General features: G+C 53.8%; 1 protein-coding gene across 14 annotated transcripts in view; it reads right to left on the reverse strand.

Annotated features, from left to right (window-relative positions):
• Positions 1 to 4480: 4480 nt before the first annotated feature.
• Positions 4481 to 15801, reverse strand: part of LOC103231034 (protein FAM163A) — a 71113-nt gene continuing 59792 nt past the window's right edge. For 12 of the 14 annotated variants that reach the window (XM_037985887.2, XM_037985883.2, XM_037985879.2 and 9 more), the window contains 4 exons: positions 13635 to 13726; positions 9399 to 9420; positions 8266 to 8380; positions 4481 to 7681 (listed from right to left, as the gene is read on the reverse strand). In XM_037985887.2, the coding sequence (XP_037841815.1) occupies positions 7271 to 7681; positions 8266 to 8358 (504 nt within the window). In that variant the 5' untranslated portion in view covers positions 8359 to 8380; positions 9399 to 9420; positions 13635 to 13726 and the 3' untranslated portion in view covers positions 4481 to 7270. Of the gene's footprint in view, positions 7682 to 8265; positions 8381 to 9398; positions 9470 to 13634; positions 13727 to 15801 lie in introns of all 14 variants that reach the window. The other 2 variants (XM_037985885.2, XM_037985884.2) reach the window with 2 other exon arrangements.

Raw genomic sequence — 15801 nt, forward strand, 5'->3', positions numbered from 1 at the left:
GAGCCACCACACCCAGCCTTTTATTTTTATTTTTGAGAGACAGAGTCTCCCTCTGGCACCCAGTCTGGACTGGAGTGGTACAGTCACAGCTCACTGCAGCCTCAAACTCCTGGGCTCGAGTGATCCTCCCACCTCAGCCTTTCAAGGAGCTGGTACCACAGGCATGTGCCACTACACCTGGCTACTTTTTCCTATTTTTCACAGAGACAGGGTCTTGCTATGTTGTCCAGGCTGGTCTAGAGCTCCTGGGCTCAAGTGATCCTCCCATCTTGGCCTCCCGAAGTGCTGGGATTACAAGCATGCACCACCACACTGGACCAGCACTGTGAATATTTATTAATACCACTGAATTGTATACTGAATTTAAAAAGGTTAAAATCACAAATTTTATATTATATAGTATATATGTGTTTTTACTGCAACGAAAACAGATACATGTATTTTTTTGATGGAGTTTTGCTCATTACCCAGACTGGAGTGTAATGACACCATCTCAGCTCACCGAAACCTCCGCCTCCCGGGTTCAAGCAATTCTCCTGTCTCAGCCTCCCAAGTAGCTGGGATTACAGGCATGCACTACCACACTCAGCTAATTTTTGTATTTTCAGTAGAGACAGGGTTTCACCATGTTGGTCAGGCTGGTCTTGGACTCCTGACCTCAGCTGATCCACCTGCCTTGGCCTCCCAAAGTACTGGGATTACAGGCATGAGCCACTGCTTCTGGCCAACAAAAATATTTTTAAAAAATTCATGGGCCAGGCACAGTGGCTCAAGCCTGTAATCCCAGCACTTTGAGAGGCCAAGGTGGGCAGATCATGAAGTCAGGAGTTCTAGACCAGCCTGGCCAACATGGTGAAACTAAAAATACAAAAATACAAAAATTGTGTCTACTAAAAATACAAAAATTGGCCGGGCGTGGGGGTGCACACCTGTAATCCCAGCTCCTCAGGAGGCTGAGGCAGGAGAATTGCTTGAACCTGGGAGGCAGAGGTTGCAGTGAGCCAAGATCGTGCTACTGCACTCCAGCCTGGGTGACAGAGTGAGATTCCATCTCAAAAAAATAAACAACAAAAAAAAATTTTTAAAAATTCATACAATGTGAATGAACCTGTGCCAGCTAATACTGTTTTTCACTGTAGCCTTCTGCCCTTGACCTTGTGGGGAGAAAATTGTTCAGCAGTTGGAGCATAACAGGCCCTTTGCCTGTTGAAAGCCCCCAGAGAGGCTCAAAGGGAGCCAAGTCCCTGTTCCAGAGCAGGAAGGCATGGCGTGTCCTGTCCTAAGACACGCAGGATGTGCTGGAGGCCGCTCTCCACTAACAAGGCATCCCTCAGGGCTCTTTCGGACACTGAGGCAGGAGGATAACGAGGTCAGGAGTTCAAGACCAGCCTGGCCAAGAGACCAGCCTGGCCAGTATGGTGAAACCCCGTCTCTACTAAGAATAGAAAAATTAGCTGGGTGTGGTGGCGGGCACCTATGATCCCAGCTACTTGGGAGGCCTAGGCAGGAGAATTGCTTGAACCCAGGAGGCGGAGCTTGCAGTGAGCTGAAGATCATGCCATTGCACTTCAGCCTGGGCAACAGAGCGAGACTCCAACTCATCAAAAAAAAAAAAGAAAAAAAAAAGAAAAGGTTCTTTAGGACATTGGTCCTCCATCTTCTCAGTTGGAAGCTCCCGGAAATAAAATCATCTTCCTTAGCCCAACACCTTCTCTCAACTTATTGGCTGTCATGTTGTGAGTGGTAGAGTTTGGACTTGGCTGTACTGCTAATGATAGTGGCTACCACATGTGCCATTATCATTAATGTGAGGCATCACATTGGGACCAGAATGCCCACTGTATCCATTAAAATTAAGTGAGGTGTCAGCTCACCTAATTTTTTTTTTTTTGAGATGGTATCTCACTATGTAGCCCAAGCTGGAGTGCAGTGGTGCAATCTTGGCTCACTGCAACCTCCACCTCTGGAACTCAAGTGATTCTCAGTGCCTTAGCTTCCCAAGTAGCAGGGACTACAGGTGCCTGCCACTTCGTCTGGCTAATTTTTTGTGTTTTTGTAGAGACAGGATTTGACCATGTTGCCCAGGGTGGTCTCAAACTTCTGAGCTCAGGCGATCTGCCCGCCTCTGCCTCCCAAAGTGCTGGGATTACAGGAGTGAGCCACCGCACTCAGCCAGCTCACTTAATTTTAATGGAATACAGTGGGCATTATGATCCCAACTTTACAAGTGAGAAAACTGAGACACAGAGAGGTCCCCAAAGTTGCCTAAAGTCACACAGTAAGTGGTAGAGCCAGGATTCCAGCTGAAGTCAGCTTCCACGTCCCACCTTCTAACCGCCGCCACTAGACTGCTGTGTCTGCTGGGGTGTTAGGTCACAGGAGAAAAGAGAGAACGGCTTTGTGACCCAGGAGCTCCTCCTTCACCTCCTCCTGCCATCCTCAGCACGAGCCAGCTGCGTGAAGGGTGCTGTGTGCTGGGCTGGAGGATGCAGCCATGTACAACTCCTCCTGAGGCACGCTGTGAAGGTGCAAGCGGTGTGTTCTGAGAGGTTGTGGACTACGTGGTTCTCCACCCAGTGAGCTGACGGGCGATGAAGGAAGGATGGCCGTTGGGAGGGGGAGCTGGTGGAGAGAGGGGCCAGCTGGGGAGGAGGGCGGAGGAGTAGCTTGAGTCAGACTGAGGAGTGCAGGGGAGGTGCTGGCTGTCCTTGTCACTCTTCTTTAGGAAACGCCTCTGTCAGTGCCTGGGGTTCAAGGAGGGTGGGCCGTTTTCTTTCTGAGTTCTGAGCAAATCAAGCTGGGGCATTCTGGGGTATGCTGCCCTATCCCAGGAGTCTCAGCCTTAGGTAGTCTGGCAATGTTCTCCTGTAAATAATCAATAGACCCTGAACAGCACTTGTAAACTTGAGCGTAGAAAACTGGGTGAGACGTTTTTATGGTGAAAGAAGCTTCTCCTTAAAGTCCCCCCAGAAGCCTCAGGGACAGAGTGCCAGGGACAGGTTTTGGGGATGTGGGCTGGATAATGCTATCATGGGGCTGCTGGAATCTGGGGTGCCAGAGCTGCTGGTTGGAAAGCCCCCAGGTATGAGGGCAATGTGCCACTTTGACGAGGGCCTCTGCCTCCCACTTTTTTGGGCCTGAACAGTGCAGAGGATGAAAACTTCTCACCCAGCTTTCTACGTTCAAGTTTACAAGTGCTGCTCAGGGACCACTGATTATTTCCAGGGGAAGATCACCAAACACCCAAGGCCGAGACTCCCGGGATAGCGCAGCACGCCCTGGAGTCCCCCAGCTCGATTTGCTCATAGCTCAGAAAGAAAACAGCCCACACTCCTTGAACTTCAGGCACTGATGGAGGCATTTTCCAAAGAACAGTGACAAGGACAGCCAGCACCTCCCTTGCATTCCTCAGTCTGACTCAAGCTGCTCCTCCACCCTCCTCCCCAGCTGGAGCTGAGGCTGAGGGCAGTTGGGGGCCACCAGGGAGAAGAGCTGGGTCAGGGCTGTGACCCGCCAGCAAGCACGAGGCCAAGCAGATGTGCCGGGTGAGAGGCTGGAGGCCAGGTGGGAGCTGGCTGCCCTGCGGCGGCAAAGGACATGGCTGGAGGTTGGGATGGGTGCGAGGTTGAGTGTGCCTCAGAGTCTGGTTTCTGTTCCCATAGGACAGCTGTGGTGACAGAGCTGTGGCCAACTGCTCCCTGGGCTGAGGGTGAAGGAAGCTGTGCTCCCAATGGTGCTAGGGAAGGCTGCTGCAGGGTTGGAGGCCTGGGTGCTGGACTGCTGGGGAAGGCTGCCTGCTGCACCCCCAAGCTGCAGTCAGGGCTCACCCTGAGGCCCTGAGGTGGGGAGAAAGCAGCTCTCTCGTACATAGCCATGTGCACATGCACGCGCGCGCACACACACACACACACACACACACACACACGACGCTCTCACTTCATCCCCGAATTCTCCCTTCCACACACAAAGCTAGTTTCCAGTTCTCCAGTCCCCCTCCATCCCTCTCCGCTTCTGTAGTCTCTGCTGGGCTGCACTGGGGATCTGGTCCCAATTTCCCCCTTCCCTTGCTGCCCCTGTAACAAAGGGCTGGCCATGTGACATGATCTCCTGAGGCTTCAGAGAAGTGATTTTACCCCGAGCTACACAGGTGGGAAGACCACCAGCCTGGAAGGTGTGTGGTGGGTTGGGAAGACAGGAAGGGCAGGAGCAGGGGCCGAGGCCTGGGTTGCCCCCCAGGGAAACTCACTATCCTCATCAGGGCCCTTCAGCCACTTTCCCAACAAGCAGCAAATCTCCGCCGATTGAACTCTGACCGAGGCAATGGGGGCACGCCAGGCAACAAGGTGGAGGTTTGCTAGCATGGGAGCAGGGACGGCGTTGAACACAGACGCTCTGGGTATTGAAGAGGAGGCTTCACTCTTAAATCCACACCAACTGCTCCCTTCACTTCCCCCGGTGAAGAACGAAGGACCCTGTGGGATTTCTACTTCGAATCTCTCATTTATTCCGACATTCACTCGGTTGCGACTCCAAGTTATCAAAGATGCAAGACAAGAAGTCTATAGCAGGAGTGGTGAAGTGGAGGTGGAGAAAGACTGCGGAGAGGGCTGTGTTCCTGGCCCCTCCTTCTCTTCCAATTTAGGGCACCGTTTGAAAAGAGTACAAATAGTGTCCCTTAGCACAGACTAGACAGCAGAAAAGGACAGTGCAGTTGAGTGGGGGAGCTCCCTTTTCCACAGGGTGGGGCCCTGCAGCAGCAGCGGGCAGGCAGGCAATCTCCAGCCTGGTTGGAGCCCGTGCCCTGAGCAGCGTGGGCTATGTGGGGAAGAGCTGGGGCCCACCATCTCTCCAATGCCCCAAACCCAGATTGTGATTTGTGGGGCTGGCAGGGCTTAGCTAGGAAAGCGGTAGGAGGGAGGGGATTGCACAGGACGCTTGCACTCAGGGACCCCATCGATCAGGGGCAAGAAGCGGGTGATGGTTAATTGGGTCTTGATTTTTACAAAGGCAGGATGTAGGAATGATGTCATTTCTGGTGAGAAGGACATGGCTGCTGTGGTTGATTGGCTGTGGAATTCCCGGGGAGCAAGGCACTAGGAAGTGGGGAACGCTGCCAGGCCCAGCAGCTCGTCAGGAGCTTGCACTTGGCCCAGTTAGGGCTGGCTGTGGGACGCGTGTGCTGAAACTGCTGCCGTAAGCTGCCCCTCTGCACCAGGAGACAGACCCCATTACCCCACCTACAGCTGCTTCCTGGTACAAGAGAAGTTACCATTTGAAGTGACTCCATAGGAAAGTCTGACAAACATGTTTGCTTTTCACTGACAATTAAAATTGTTTTGCTGCTAATCTTGTTTTATGGTGGTCTTTCATCCATCAGCAAGCATCCCTGCACACAAGATCAGAGAGTTGGGTAAATACATCCAGGCCCTGCCAGGATTAGGGCAAGAGGGAGTGGTCTGGGCCGGCAGATCTTTTTCGGAAATTCTCACTTCTTGGAGCACTAAAGGGTTCTTAGTCTATCTGGGCAAGCCTCGTTTCCCTGGAATAAATGGAATCTCAGAGACTAGTGACTGGTCATAGAGCTAATGAGTGACCAAAGTGTGACCAGAGCCCAGGTCTGTTTCTCAACCCAGGGCACTTTGATTCTAGATTGAAATGTGAGGTGACAGGTGCCTTAATAGTGGTGCAAAAGATGTGCATTCCCCTCCTCCTCCCTGCCCGCTCCCTGCTCCCTCAGCGGCACCTGACCTTCGTCAGATGCAGAATCAAGATTTCAGCAAGGGGGCCAGCCCTTTCCCCGCCCCACCCTCCTTGAATTCAGTGACTCAGGAGTGGGAGTCACTTCTATGCCCTTAGAAGGGGGCCAGCTTCTGCAGAGGCCACTGGAAAACTCATCAAGATACTCACAAAGCATAAAGCCACTGCCACATTCTAAGTGGGAAGTCGGAGTTGGAAATGAGGCTGGTGTGAGACACAATAAAAGGCTCATTGCCAGGAGACTGGGGAGTAGGGCGGCCAAGGGAGGGCGGCGAGCGTGGAATCCCAAAGCTAAGTCACGTCCCTCCCATCCTCAGGACTGGGCTGTTGCTCTGGTGGGTTGAAGATCCTGCTCAACGGCATCACGGGTGGATGCTCATGTAGAATGCCGGCTCTGGCGGAGTTGACGTGGTTTCAGCCGCTGCAGCATCGCCCCACGGAGACTCCGTGCTCCTCCTGTTCACTAGCCCGCTGGCTGCCTTAACAAGCTGTTTGGGGATCAGACTTTTCCTTCTCCATGGTACATGGGAGACCTTTCCTTTTTGCAGCTCCTGAAGGTACAAAGCCCCTGGTGCCTACCCGTGGTGACTGGTGTGTGTGTGTGTACACCTGGGAACGGGCATGCACACACCCTCACAGGACTGCATCCACGCAAGCTGCTCGGCGTGGTGGGCTGGGCCGAGAGACAGTCAGCTGGTCTCTTTGCTAAGCTACTAGAAGTCGGCTAACAAAAATGAAAAAGCTTCTCCAGCAGGGGGCGCTGGTTCCTAAGGCAGAGAAAGGATTTCGGGGAACACAAGGTTAGACAGTCACTTTCTGGTGCAGTCCCCACAGGCAACCTTAGGCTTTAAAGTCAACTTGACGTGTTCCACGAGGAAGGGGGCAGGTGAGATGTGATACGTTCAGGAATCAACGTCCCTACGGGAGCAGCTACAGTGACAGCAGTAGCTATGGTAACCAACGTACAAAACTTGGTTGTGAACTAGCTGTTGAATTCATCTCAGCAAGCTCCTCCTGAAGCAGTGCCGTTGACGCCCTGCCCCTCGGTTCTCCAGTGCTGGAATTGCAGCTCTCACTTCTCCCTTGCCCTCTGTCCGCTTCTCCTAGGCACAAATGCTTCATCTCCCGTGGACCCTGGAGGGCTCCAGAGCCTTTGCTGAGCTTTCCCCGGTGCTCCTTTTTGCAGTTCAGCAAATTCAGGGGACTGGGGCACACTGCAAGGGGTTGTGGTGGTACTGGGGCTGCCAGAGGAGTGTCCCAACCAAGAAACTGGCGAAGCTGCAGACTTGACCTAGCAGTCCCCCACCTCTGGGCCACAGAGTTGGAGCCAGGCCCTGTCCTGGTTCTCAATGCACTCAAAAGCGTAAATCCTAGTAAACCCTCCACTGCGGAGCGAGAAAAGCCAAAGAAACAGAGACAGCCCCTGTGGGGCTGCTGGAGGGTCATCCACCGCCCCCATGGCCCCCGCCAGGGCATCAGTGTGGGTGTGTGTGGGGGTCAGGGGTGGAAGGGTTTATACGTCTGTACTAATAGCCCTTGGATTGGTGAAGGCCTCACGCCCAGAGCCTGGCCAGGTCACCGGATAACTCTGGGGTGCTGCCAATTTGAGGGATGGGGGTCCCCCCTCTTTGTAGCATGTGGGAGCAAAGGAGAGCCTCTCGCCTCCACCCCCATTGGGCACCATGTCAGTCGTCCGTATGTAAAAGGGGGAGCTGTACGGGGAGCAGGTAGTGCAGTGGCTCGCGGCCACCCCGCACGGCTGGCTGCAGGGCCCGCTGGTGAGAGGTGCCAGGCTGCCTCTGCCGTCCAGGGCCTGGGAGCTGCAGGCATTGCAGCTGGGGCCTCTCGGATGCGTGGGAAGGTCGTGCTCCCGCTCCTCCTCCTCGTCTGCATCCTCGGTTCCGCTCTTCTTGCAGCAGTAATACTGTGCGGAAGGGGAGAGGGATGCCTGAGAGCATGAATGCTTCCCCGACCCCACGCATTTTTGAGTGTGCACAGGTGCCCCTGCCCCTGCTCCATGGAGAACCTAGTGCCAGGCACTGAACCCCAGCGGCCTGCTCCACAAGTTTCTATTCCCAGCTTTGCAAAGCCAGTGCTGCTTTCCCTTTCCCCTCCCACTGCTCCTCACAGTAACTCCAGGCTGTGGTTGAGTTGGGCAGGGACACACACATATTGAGGACAGGGCTGGGGCTGCTGGCGGCAGCTTTCAGAGTCTCCCCAGAATGGTGCTCTTCCCACGCCCCTGAAATCTCAGAGGTGCAGGAGACACAACCCAATGACCCCGTATCTCCCCAGCACACTTTCTGTGCGCTCTGAGCCGGCAGGCTGGGGGGTGCTTAGCTTCCTTCTGACCAGCCCCAACTCCCAGCCTCCTCGACTTACGCCTGCCATATTCCATGGCTTTGGGCTCTGTGGGCACTGAAGTCAGCCTCCAGTTTCTGCCCCCATAATGAAAAAGAGGTTTGCTGGTGGCCTGGCAGCTTCTGGCTACGGGTCCCGGGGACTGACCTGGAGCCTGCAGTAGCACAGGACGGCAATGATGCAGAGGAGGATCACCGTAGCTAGGATTCCGCCAGTGATCACAACCGTTCCCGCTGTCATCCGCCCGGCGCCCCATCAAACTCTGCAAAGATGTGCGGAGGGCTGAGGACCAGCTGTGGCTGCAGCCCTGGGCTGGGCCGGGGGCAGTCTTTCTGGAACTGCCCCGAGGCTGGGGCAGGGGGCCTGAGAGCAGCAGGTGCAGGAAGGGCCAGGCCCCAGGGGCTTCCTGAAGGCTGAGGACTGGCTCTGGCTCCAGACCGGGCCAGCCTAAGTGGGGGAAGTTGGAGGTGTTTGGCACAGGGCAGATAACAGCTGCGGGAAGGAAGAGAGAAAGCTGAGTGCTAATTCTGCCCCTTGCTTCTATCCAGTTTCAAAAAGTTCTCACGATCTTTCCCCTTTGGTGCTCTTCTCACCTTTCCTCTCCCCTCACACCCTTCTTAGCCCCGGCTTCTGCGTGGCTCCAGACACAGAGGAACAGCTGCTGCTGACTGTGGGGCTCCTCCCTGTGTGGCATCATGCTAAGCACCCCCACGCATCTTACCACATCTTCGCGGTAACCCTTTGGGGCAGTTATTAGCTACCCCTACTGCACGCATGCTAAACGGGGGTGGAGAATAATTTGGCTGCGATTCCACCCAGCCCGTTCATCCCCAAGGCTGTGCTCTTGATCCCCGCCATCCTGGCACACACCCCAGTGGTCCCTGAGCCCTTGTCCCGGGCTGGCGGGGAAAGGGCCAACTCTCAAAAACATCAGGTGGCTCTTCTCTGGCTCAAACCCGCACTTCTTTTAGGGGTATCTCTGTTCTTCAAACCCTCCTGAAAAACAAGGGCAGGGCAAGCCCAGAGGGAGTGGTGTGTGGCATCCTGGGCCCTGGAAGGCTGTGGCCAGACTGGGGAGACTGGTCCTGGCTTCTGAGGCTGAATGAACAGGACAGAGGCAAGCTCTGGGCATGAGGCTGTCCTGGCTTCAGGCAGCTTATCCTTTTAGGTCAGTAAATGCGGATTTCTGAGCCTCCCAGGTGCACTGGGACCAAGGGGGCAGGAGGGTGGGGACTGGGGACTTGGCATCTTGGAGATGGAAAAATGACTAGATCACTTACGTTCAGTAAAGGGAACGGTGACCTGCAAGACAACAGAAAGGACAGAGATGTTGGAATAAGAGAGTTACCTGCTGAAAAGAGCCAGAAGGGTTAGATGATTCCCAGCCAACCCTCATTTTGCTTTCTTCACTGTGTGGCATATCATCAGTGAGCCCACAGACCCCAAGTCTGGGTCTCCAACTGCTAGCAGATGGCCATTTCGGTGGATGTCCCAGTGGTCATCTCAAACTCAGTTGTGACAGGCTAAAGTCATCACCCTGCTCTCCAAATGGACTCCCCGCCTCTGACCTGTCTGTCTCTGTTGGTGACTCCACCATAGCTGCCCCGAAGGGCTTTGCAAGTTGTTTATTACTCAAAGGGTAAGTGGGGCTAGAACCCAACCGCACTCTGCTCACAAAGCTGTGCACCCTGGCGTGCTCACCGGGTAAAAGGGGTACCTTTATCTCTTCACCCAAATATACCACCTGCCCACCACTGTCGTCCTAGAGAGCTGCACCTGCCCAGCAGCGTGGCTCCACATCCACTCCTGCTCTGTGGACTAGCAGCGTGGGCATAACCTGGGAGCGCCACTAGATAGATGGCATCTCAGGCCCTTCACAGGACTAATGAGTCAGAGTTTGCATTTTCACAAGGTCTCAACTGAATAAGTTGCACATGAGAGTTTGACAAGGCCATGGGACATTCCCCCATCTGCCCAGAATTGAAACTCCTCAAATTCTTCTTTGGCTTCCCCAGTCTTCTGTCGCCCACTCCAGTGAAGACTCGTCACCTCTCAAGCTGCAGTGGCACAATGGTTTCCTAACGAACCTTCCCAGTTTTGTCTCTGAGTACCCTTCCTGCCACCAGCTGTTAAGCCTTTCTTCATACCCCTGGGCGTTTCTGTGACTCTCATGCACCACATTGCCTGCAGGATACATTTATCTGCCCATAAACTTTTAGAGACAGCTTCAAAGGCATAGCCATCCCCCAAGTTCCTGCACGCTCACCCTATTTATCTTTCCCTCCCCACCTCCCTTTCTTCCGCCTACATGATCTGCTGCCCCACCATGCAGTCCCACTGTTCCTTTTTTTGGAGATGGAGTCTCACTCTGTCCCCCAGCGTGGAGTGCAATGGTGCAGTCTCGGCTCACTGCAACCTCTACCTACCGGGTTCAAGTGATTCTCGTGCCTCAGCCTCCCGAGTAGCTGGGATTACAGATGTGCAGCCCCACACTGGGCTAATTTTTCTATTTTCAGTAGAAACAGCATTTCACCACGTTGGCCAGGCTGGTCTCGAATTCCTGACCACCCACCAAGTTGGGTGATCCACCCGCCTCGGCCTCCCAAAGTGCTGGGATTACAAGTGTGAGCCACAGTCCTACAGTTCTTAAGCAGCTTATTGCTTAGTGATGAAAATACACAGGGCAACCCTTACGATACAGTGTGAGACTCGCAGCCACAGAATCGCAGGCCAGAACTGTGGAACACAGAGTGGGGCAGCTAACGACTCGGGGGGAGATGCTCCACTGCAGATGTTGTATTGAGGTGAATCCTAAAAGGTGAGTGACAGCCTATCCGGTAGACAAGGTGGGGAGGGAGAATGAACAGTCCAGGGGTGTGAAGAGAACAGTTCCAGGAACTGCGAGGAATCTGGCGAGGCTGGGACAGGCCAGGGCAGGCATGTGCCTGGAGAGGCGGCAACCCGGGCAAGGAATCCGGATGAACTCTCCTGGAGGCCGTGGGGGTTCCTGAGGGGGCTTTCGACAGGGGAGTGTGTGGTCTTTCTTTTTCTGTCTGTTTCAATCCTGCTCTTCCTTCAAGGTTCTGAGAAGCCTCCCCTGAGTGCCCCAGCCCTGATGCTCTCTCACTTCTGGGCTCCTATTGCAATGCCCTTCATGGTTCGCTCTTCAAATCCCACTGGGTGGGATAAGAATCAACTTTTCATGTGGCAACATGTTGATTCCTCCACTATATTATAAGTCCTCTGGGATCAGGGTTTGTGTCTTACATGGTCTCCTATCCCCTGCAGCCTTAGGCACCATGTCTGACACATGGTGTCAGACTTAAAAGCTCACTGTTCAGCTTGTCACAGCCCTGGCAGTTATGACTCTGACAGACCACCAGGGGGCAGCAAGCCGCATCTCTCAGCTCAATCCCATCGGCAGACTTGAGCGTCCCTGTTTGAGACCGCTTTGATTTTGCCCAGGTGCATGGTGGGCCATGCTTCAGAGGTTTCTTGGGGCCTCTGGAGGCGGGGCCAGATGAATCTCAGCTTGGGGAAGGCTTAGGCACTTTCACTACAGCACCACTTCATCCCCCCAACACTTCCCTGCATATTCATCGCTGAGGGCTGCTTAGGGACAGAGAGGTCTAGGAGTGACCTGAAGCTGGGGAGGCAGCAGTGATCCACCCCACAGACAGGCTTGGACTAGCGCTCCAGGATGTGCCCAGTCTGTTTGAGGAGACAGGGAATTATGGAGAAGCCGTATAAGAACAGTGCCCTCCCTCCTCCCTGCCCCTGTCCTGGGCCACCCCTCTTTCAGGACCACACAGGTTGCACATAGCAATGGCCTGGACATTGGGGGCATGGCAGTGTGGGCAGAGCTGGGGTTCTCAAGGCCCAGGTTCGAGGATCACCTGTGCCACTGAGCAGCTGCCCCATATTGGAAAATGACCTTCTTTCTCACTTCTGAAGCAAAGATGAACAAAACACTCAGTTCTCACATTCCTCTGTCTTCCTCGCCAGTAGGACTGTAAGGAATTGTAACCAAGGATCGCTGATCTTCCTCTGAGTTCTCAAGTGTGACTGTGAGGAACGAGGGGGATGAGTGTGAGAGTTCTTTGTGAACTAGAAAAGACCCCACAAACAACCATGTTTGTGGGGAGAAGGAAGGCCTAGACCTGTTGTGGCTGTTTAGGTCTGGCCTTAAAATCATAAGCCAGGAAGGGACATGTAAAGGGTGTGAGATGAACTAATCAGCTCTCAACAGTTTACCTGAAGGCTCAGTACTAATGGAAAAAAAATTTTTTTTTGAGACAGGGTCTTGCTCTGTCCCCCAGGCTGGAGTGCAGTGCTGTGATCTCGGCTCACTGCAGCTTCAACCTCCAGGGCCCAAGCGATCTTCCCACCTCAGCCTCCCAAGCAGCTGGGACCACAGGCGTGGGCTACCACACCCGGCTAATTTCTGTACTAACGGTACAGTTTAGCATTTACATTCCCACATTCAGTGGCTCTCTGTGATTTCAGGAGGGCTCATTGTCTCTCTGCAATTAGATGCAAATGCTGGCAGTAACTTCTTACACCCAAACAGCAGCCTACAGTTTACAAAGTGCTCCATTTATGCTCTCTTATGGCAGGCGGGCTCTGAGATGGCCCAAGTGGTCACTGCCTCCTGGCAGTTATGTCCCTGTGTACTCCCCGCCCCACCCCCGAGTATGGGTGTGACCTGTGACTTGCTTCTAACAGAACGGGTAATGGGATGTCACTTCTGTGAATAGATTATATAAGATTCAGACTATTCTCTTGCTAGCCATTGTCTCTGATGGTTTTGATACTGAAAGTTGCCATGTTGGGGAAGCCCATATGTGAAGAAACCTAGGGTGGCCTCTGGCCAATTCTTGGCTGGGGACTGAGGCCCTCAATCCAGCCCCCCAAAAGGAACTGAACAGCCACATACATGAGAGTGGAAGTGGATCCTTCTCCAGTTGACCTTGGGGATGAATTGACAACCCCAGCTGAGACCTTGAGGCAGAGGGTCAACCAGCCACGTCTGGACCTCTGACCCACAGAAACAGAATCATTTTGTATTGTTTTAAGCTGTTGAGTTTGTGGTCGTTTGTGATGCAGCAAAAGATAACGAATACACATTCTTGAATCTTACAAAAGCCCCAGCAATGCTGGAGGAGAAGTGAGACCATTAAGTCAGTTTTCTAAAGTCATAGGATAACAAGTGTCTGCGTCAGGGCCCGCGGGCCAGTGCTGTGGAGTTTCTAACACACCAGCTGCCTCCTGAGGTGTCCTGAGGACAGGAGAAAGAGGTCCCTATGTTCCCACCCAGGTCTCAGCAGGTCTGCGGCAGAATGACTCAGTGGTGGCCAAGTCAGGGAATGGGGGTAGCCAGAGGACAAACCTGCTGCCCACTAAAGAATCCTAAGGGCCTTCCCTCTGTGACCAGGACTTTCTGAAGCTCCTTCCCCACTGGTGGCCCAGACACCCTCTCCCCGGGGAAAAGGGAGTGGCCCGTGCCTTACACTTACGTGAAACAGCTGGAGCAGTGGTGGCTCAGTCACGCAGGCTACGTCTGAGCAGACAGCAAGTGGGGATGCGTCATGGCCAAGGGCATCAGTCCCTGCCAGAGAAGAGAGAGGAAGACCCATGAAAGCTGGACAGGAAGGCTGAGGACAGACAGGCTCCTGCTGGCCCCCAGTTGTGACCCCACGGCTCTAGAGTGGAAGTCTCTCTAGGGGTTTGCTTCTTGAGGTAAACCTCCGCGGCTGCCTTGGTTTCCGAGGCCCCAGCCTAAGAACCTGAGGACAGACCTGTAAGGTTACATCTACCCCAGCTGTGTCTCCTTCCCTCTGTGGTGCTTCTGGAACCCTGTGCCCAGGGCAGCAGCAGAATGCTGGGCACGTGTCTGGGAGGTGATGCTGAGCGGGGCAGGGCACTCGGCTGGTTTTCTCGTGCTCCACTGGAGGATTTGGATCTGTGCCCAGTGGATGCGTCCTTGTTGCCTGCATGACTGACCCTGCTCTTAACATACCTCTTTCTCGGCCCCTTCCCCACCGTTTCCTGGTCCTATTTTTTCCCAGTGCCTGGGCTGCACACTTCCTTCCCCTACTCCAATATCCTGACTTCTATCAGGCCAAAGATGGCGACTGGACAGCCAGAGGAGCAAGTTCAGGCTGCTGTGCTGTTGGGGGAGGGGGAGGCAGGGTCCTCTCGAGACATCCAGGAATCCAGGGTAGGCTAATTTTTGGGGGTCTCTTTACATTCTTTTATTTGTTTATTCATTTAACCAATCACTCTAACCCAGGACAGGGCTGATCTCTTTTTTTTTTTTTTTTTTTTTTTTTTGAGACACAGTCTCACTCTGTCACCCAGGGTGGAGTGCCACTGCAGCCTCGGCCTGCCGGGTTCAAGCAGTTCTCCTGCCTCAGCCTCCCAAGTAGCTGGGACTGCAGGCAGCCACCACTGTGCCCGGCTATTTTGTGTTTTTAGTAGAGATGGGGTTTCACCACGTTGGCCAGGCTGGTCTCAAACTCTTGACCTTAAGTGATCCTCCCGCTTTGGCCTCCCAAAGTGCTGGGATTACAGGCTTGAGCCACTGCACCCAGCCAGGATGGTGTTGATCTTTAAATAACCACTCAACATTATTCGGAAGAGTCTGAACCCTACACTGAGAGAAGGAGGGAGAGGAGGCATGCCCTGTGGGGGTGATGCTTAGCCCTGGCTCAGAGGTCCCGAGGAGGAGAGGCCTCCCTGGGTGGGGGATGTTTGTATTGGGGAGGAAACCCAGCCATTAACCATATCCACAGAGCCACCTTCCAAGGGGACAGGGCTAACCACCTCCAGGTTCTCACCCTTGGCCAGAAGCTGGAGGTCAAAGGACAGACATTAGCATGATGCCTCAGGGACTAGGCCTATCCGAGCCCAGCAGCTCTCAGGGGCAGAGCCCTGGGGAAAGCTGAGAAGGAGGCAGAGTGACTGCATGACAGACCAGCCTTGTCCCCATTATCACCTCCCTCCTAGATCTAGACCTTCCTACCCTCTCCCACCTCCTGCCTTGGACATTCTGGGCACTTGGGCTTTCTTTTCTCCAAGATGTTCTCACTCAGATTAACCTGTGACATAGAGTTTAATGTCACTGGGTATCACAGAGGGGCTCTTCCTGCACGAGTTCTGACATGGCAAAGGATAGAAATCAGAAGGCGAAAGTGAGTCTAGGGCAGGGCCCTCTTCCCCTGGCTGTGCACAGACTGTACAATGGGAATGTAAGAACATCTATCTCAGGATCCATAGATGCTTTCACCCACTTTAGAAAACATGGATAGCCGGGCGCGGTGGCTCAAGCCTGTAATCCCAGCACTTTGGGAGGCCGAGACGGGTGGATCACGAGGTCAGGAGATCGAGACCATCCTGGCTAACACGGTGAAACCCCGTCTCTACTAAAAAATACAAAAAACTAGCCGGGTGAGGTGGCGGGCGTCTGTAGTCCCAGCTACTCGGGAGGCTGAGGCAGGAGAATGGCGTGAACCCGGGAGGCGGAGCTTGCTGTGAGCCGAGATCCGGCCACTGCACTCCAGCCTGGGTGACAGAGTGAGACTCCGTCTCAAAAAAAAAGAATTAAAAAAAAAAAAAAAAAAAAAAAAAGAAAACATGGATAGGACTGTAACTTGGTGAAGGTTTGGTGAGGGGATTTCCATG

The sequence above is a fragment of the Chlorocebus sabaeus genome, chromosome 25, assembly GCF_047675955.1.
Source record: "Chlorocebus sabaeus isolate Y175 chromosome 25, mChlSab1.0.hap1, whole genome shotgun sequence".
NCBI lineage: Eukaryota > Metazoa > Chordata > Mammalia > Primates > Cercopithecidae > Chlorocebus > Chlorocebus sabaeus.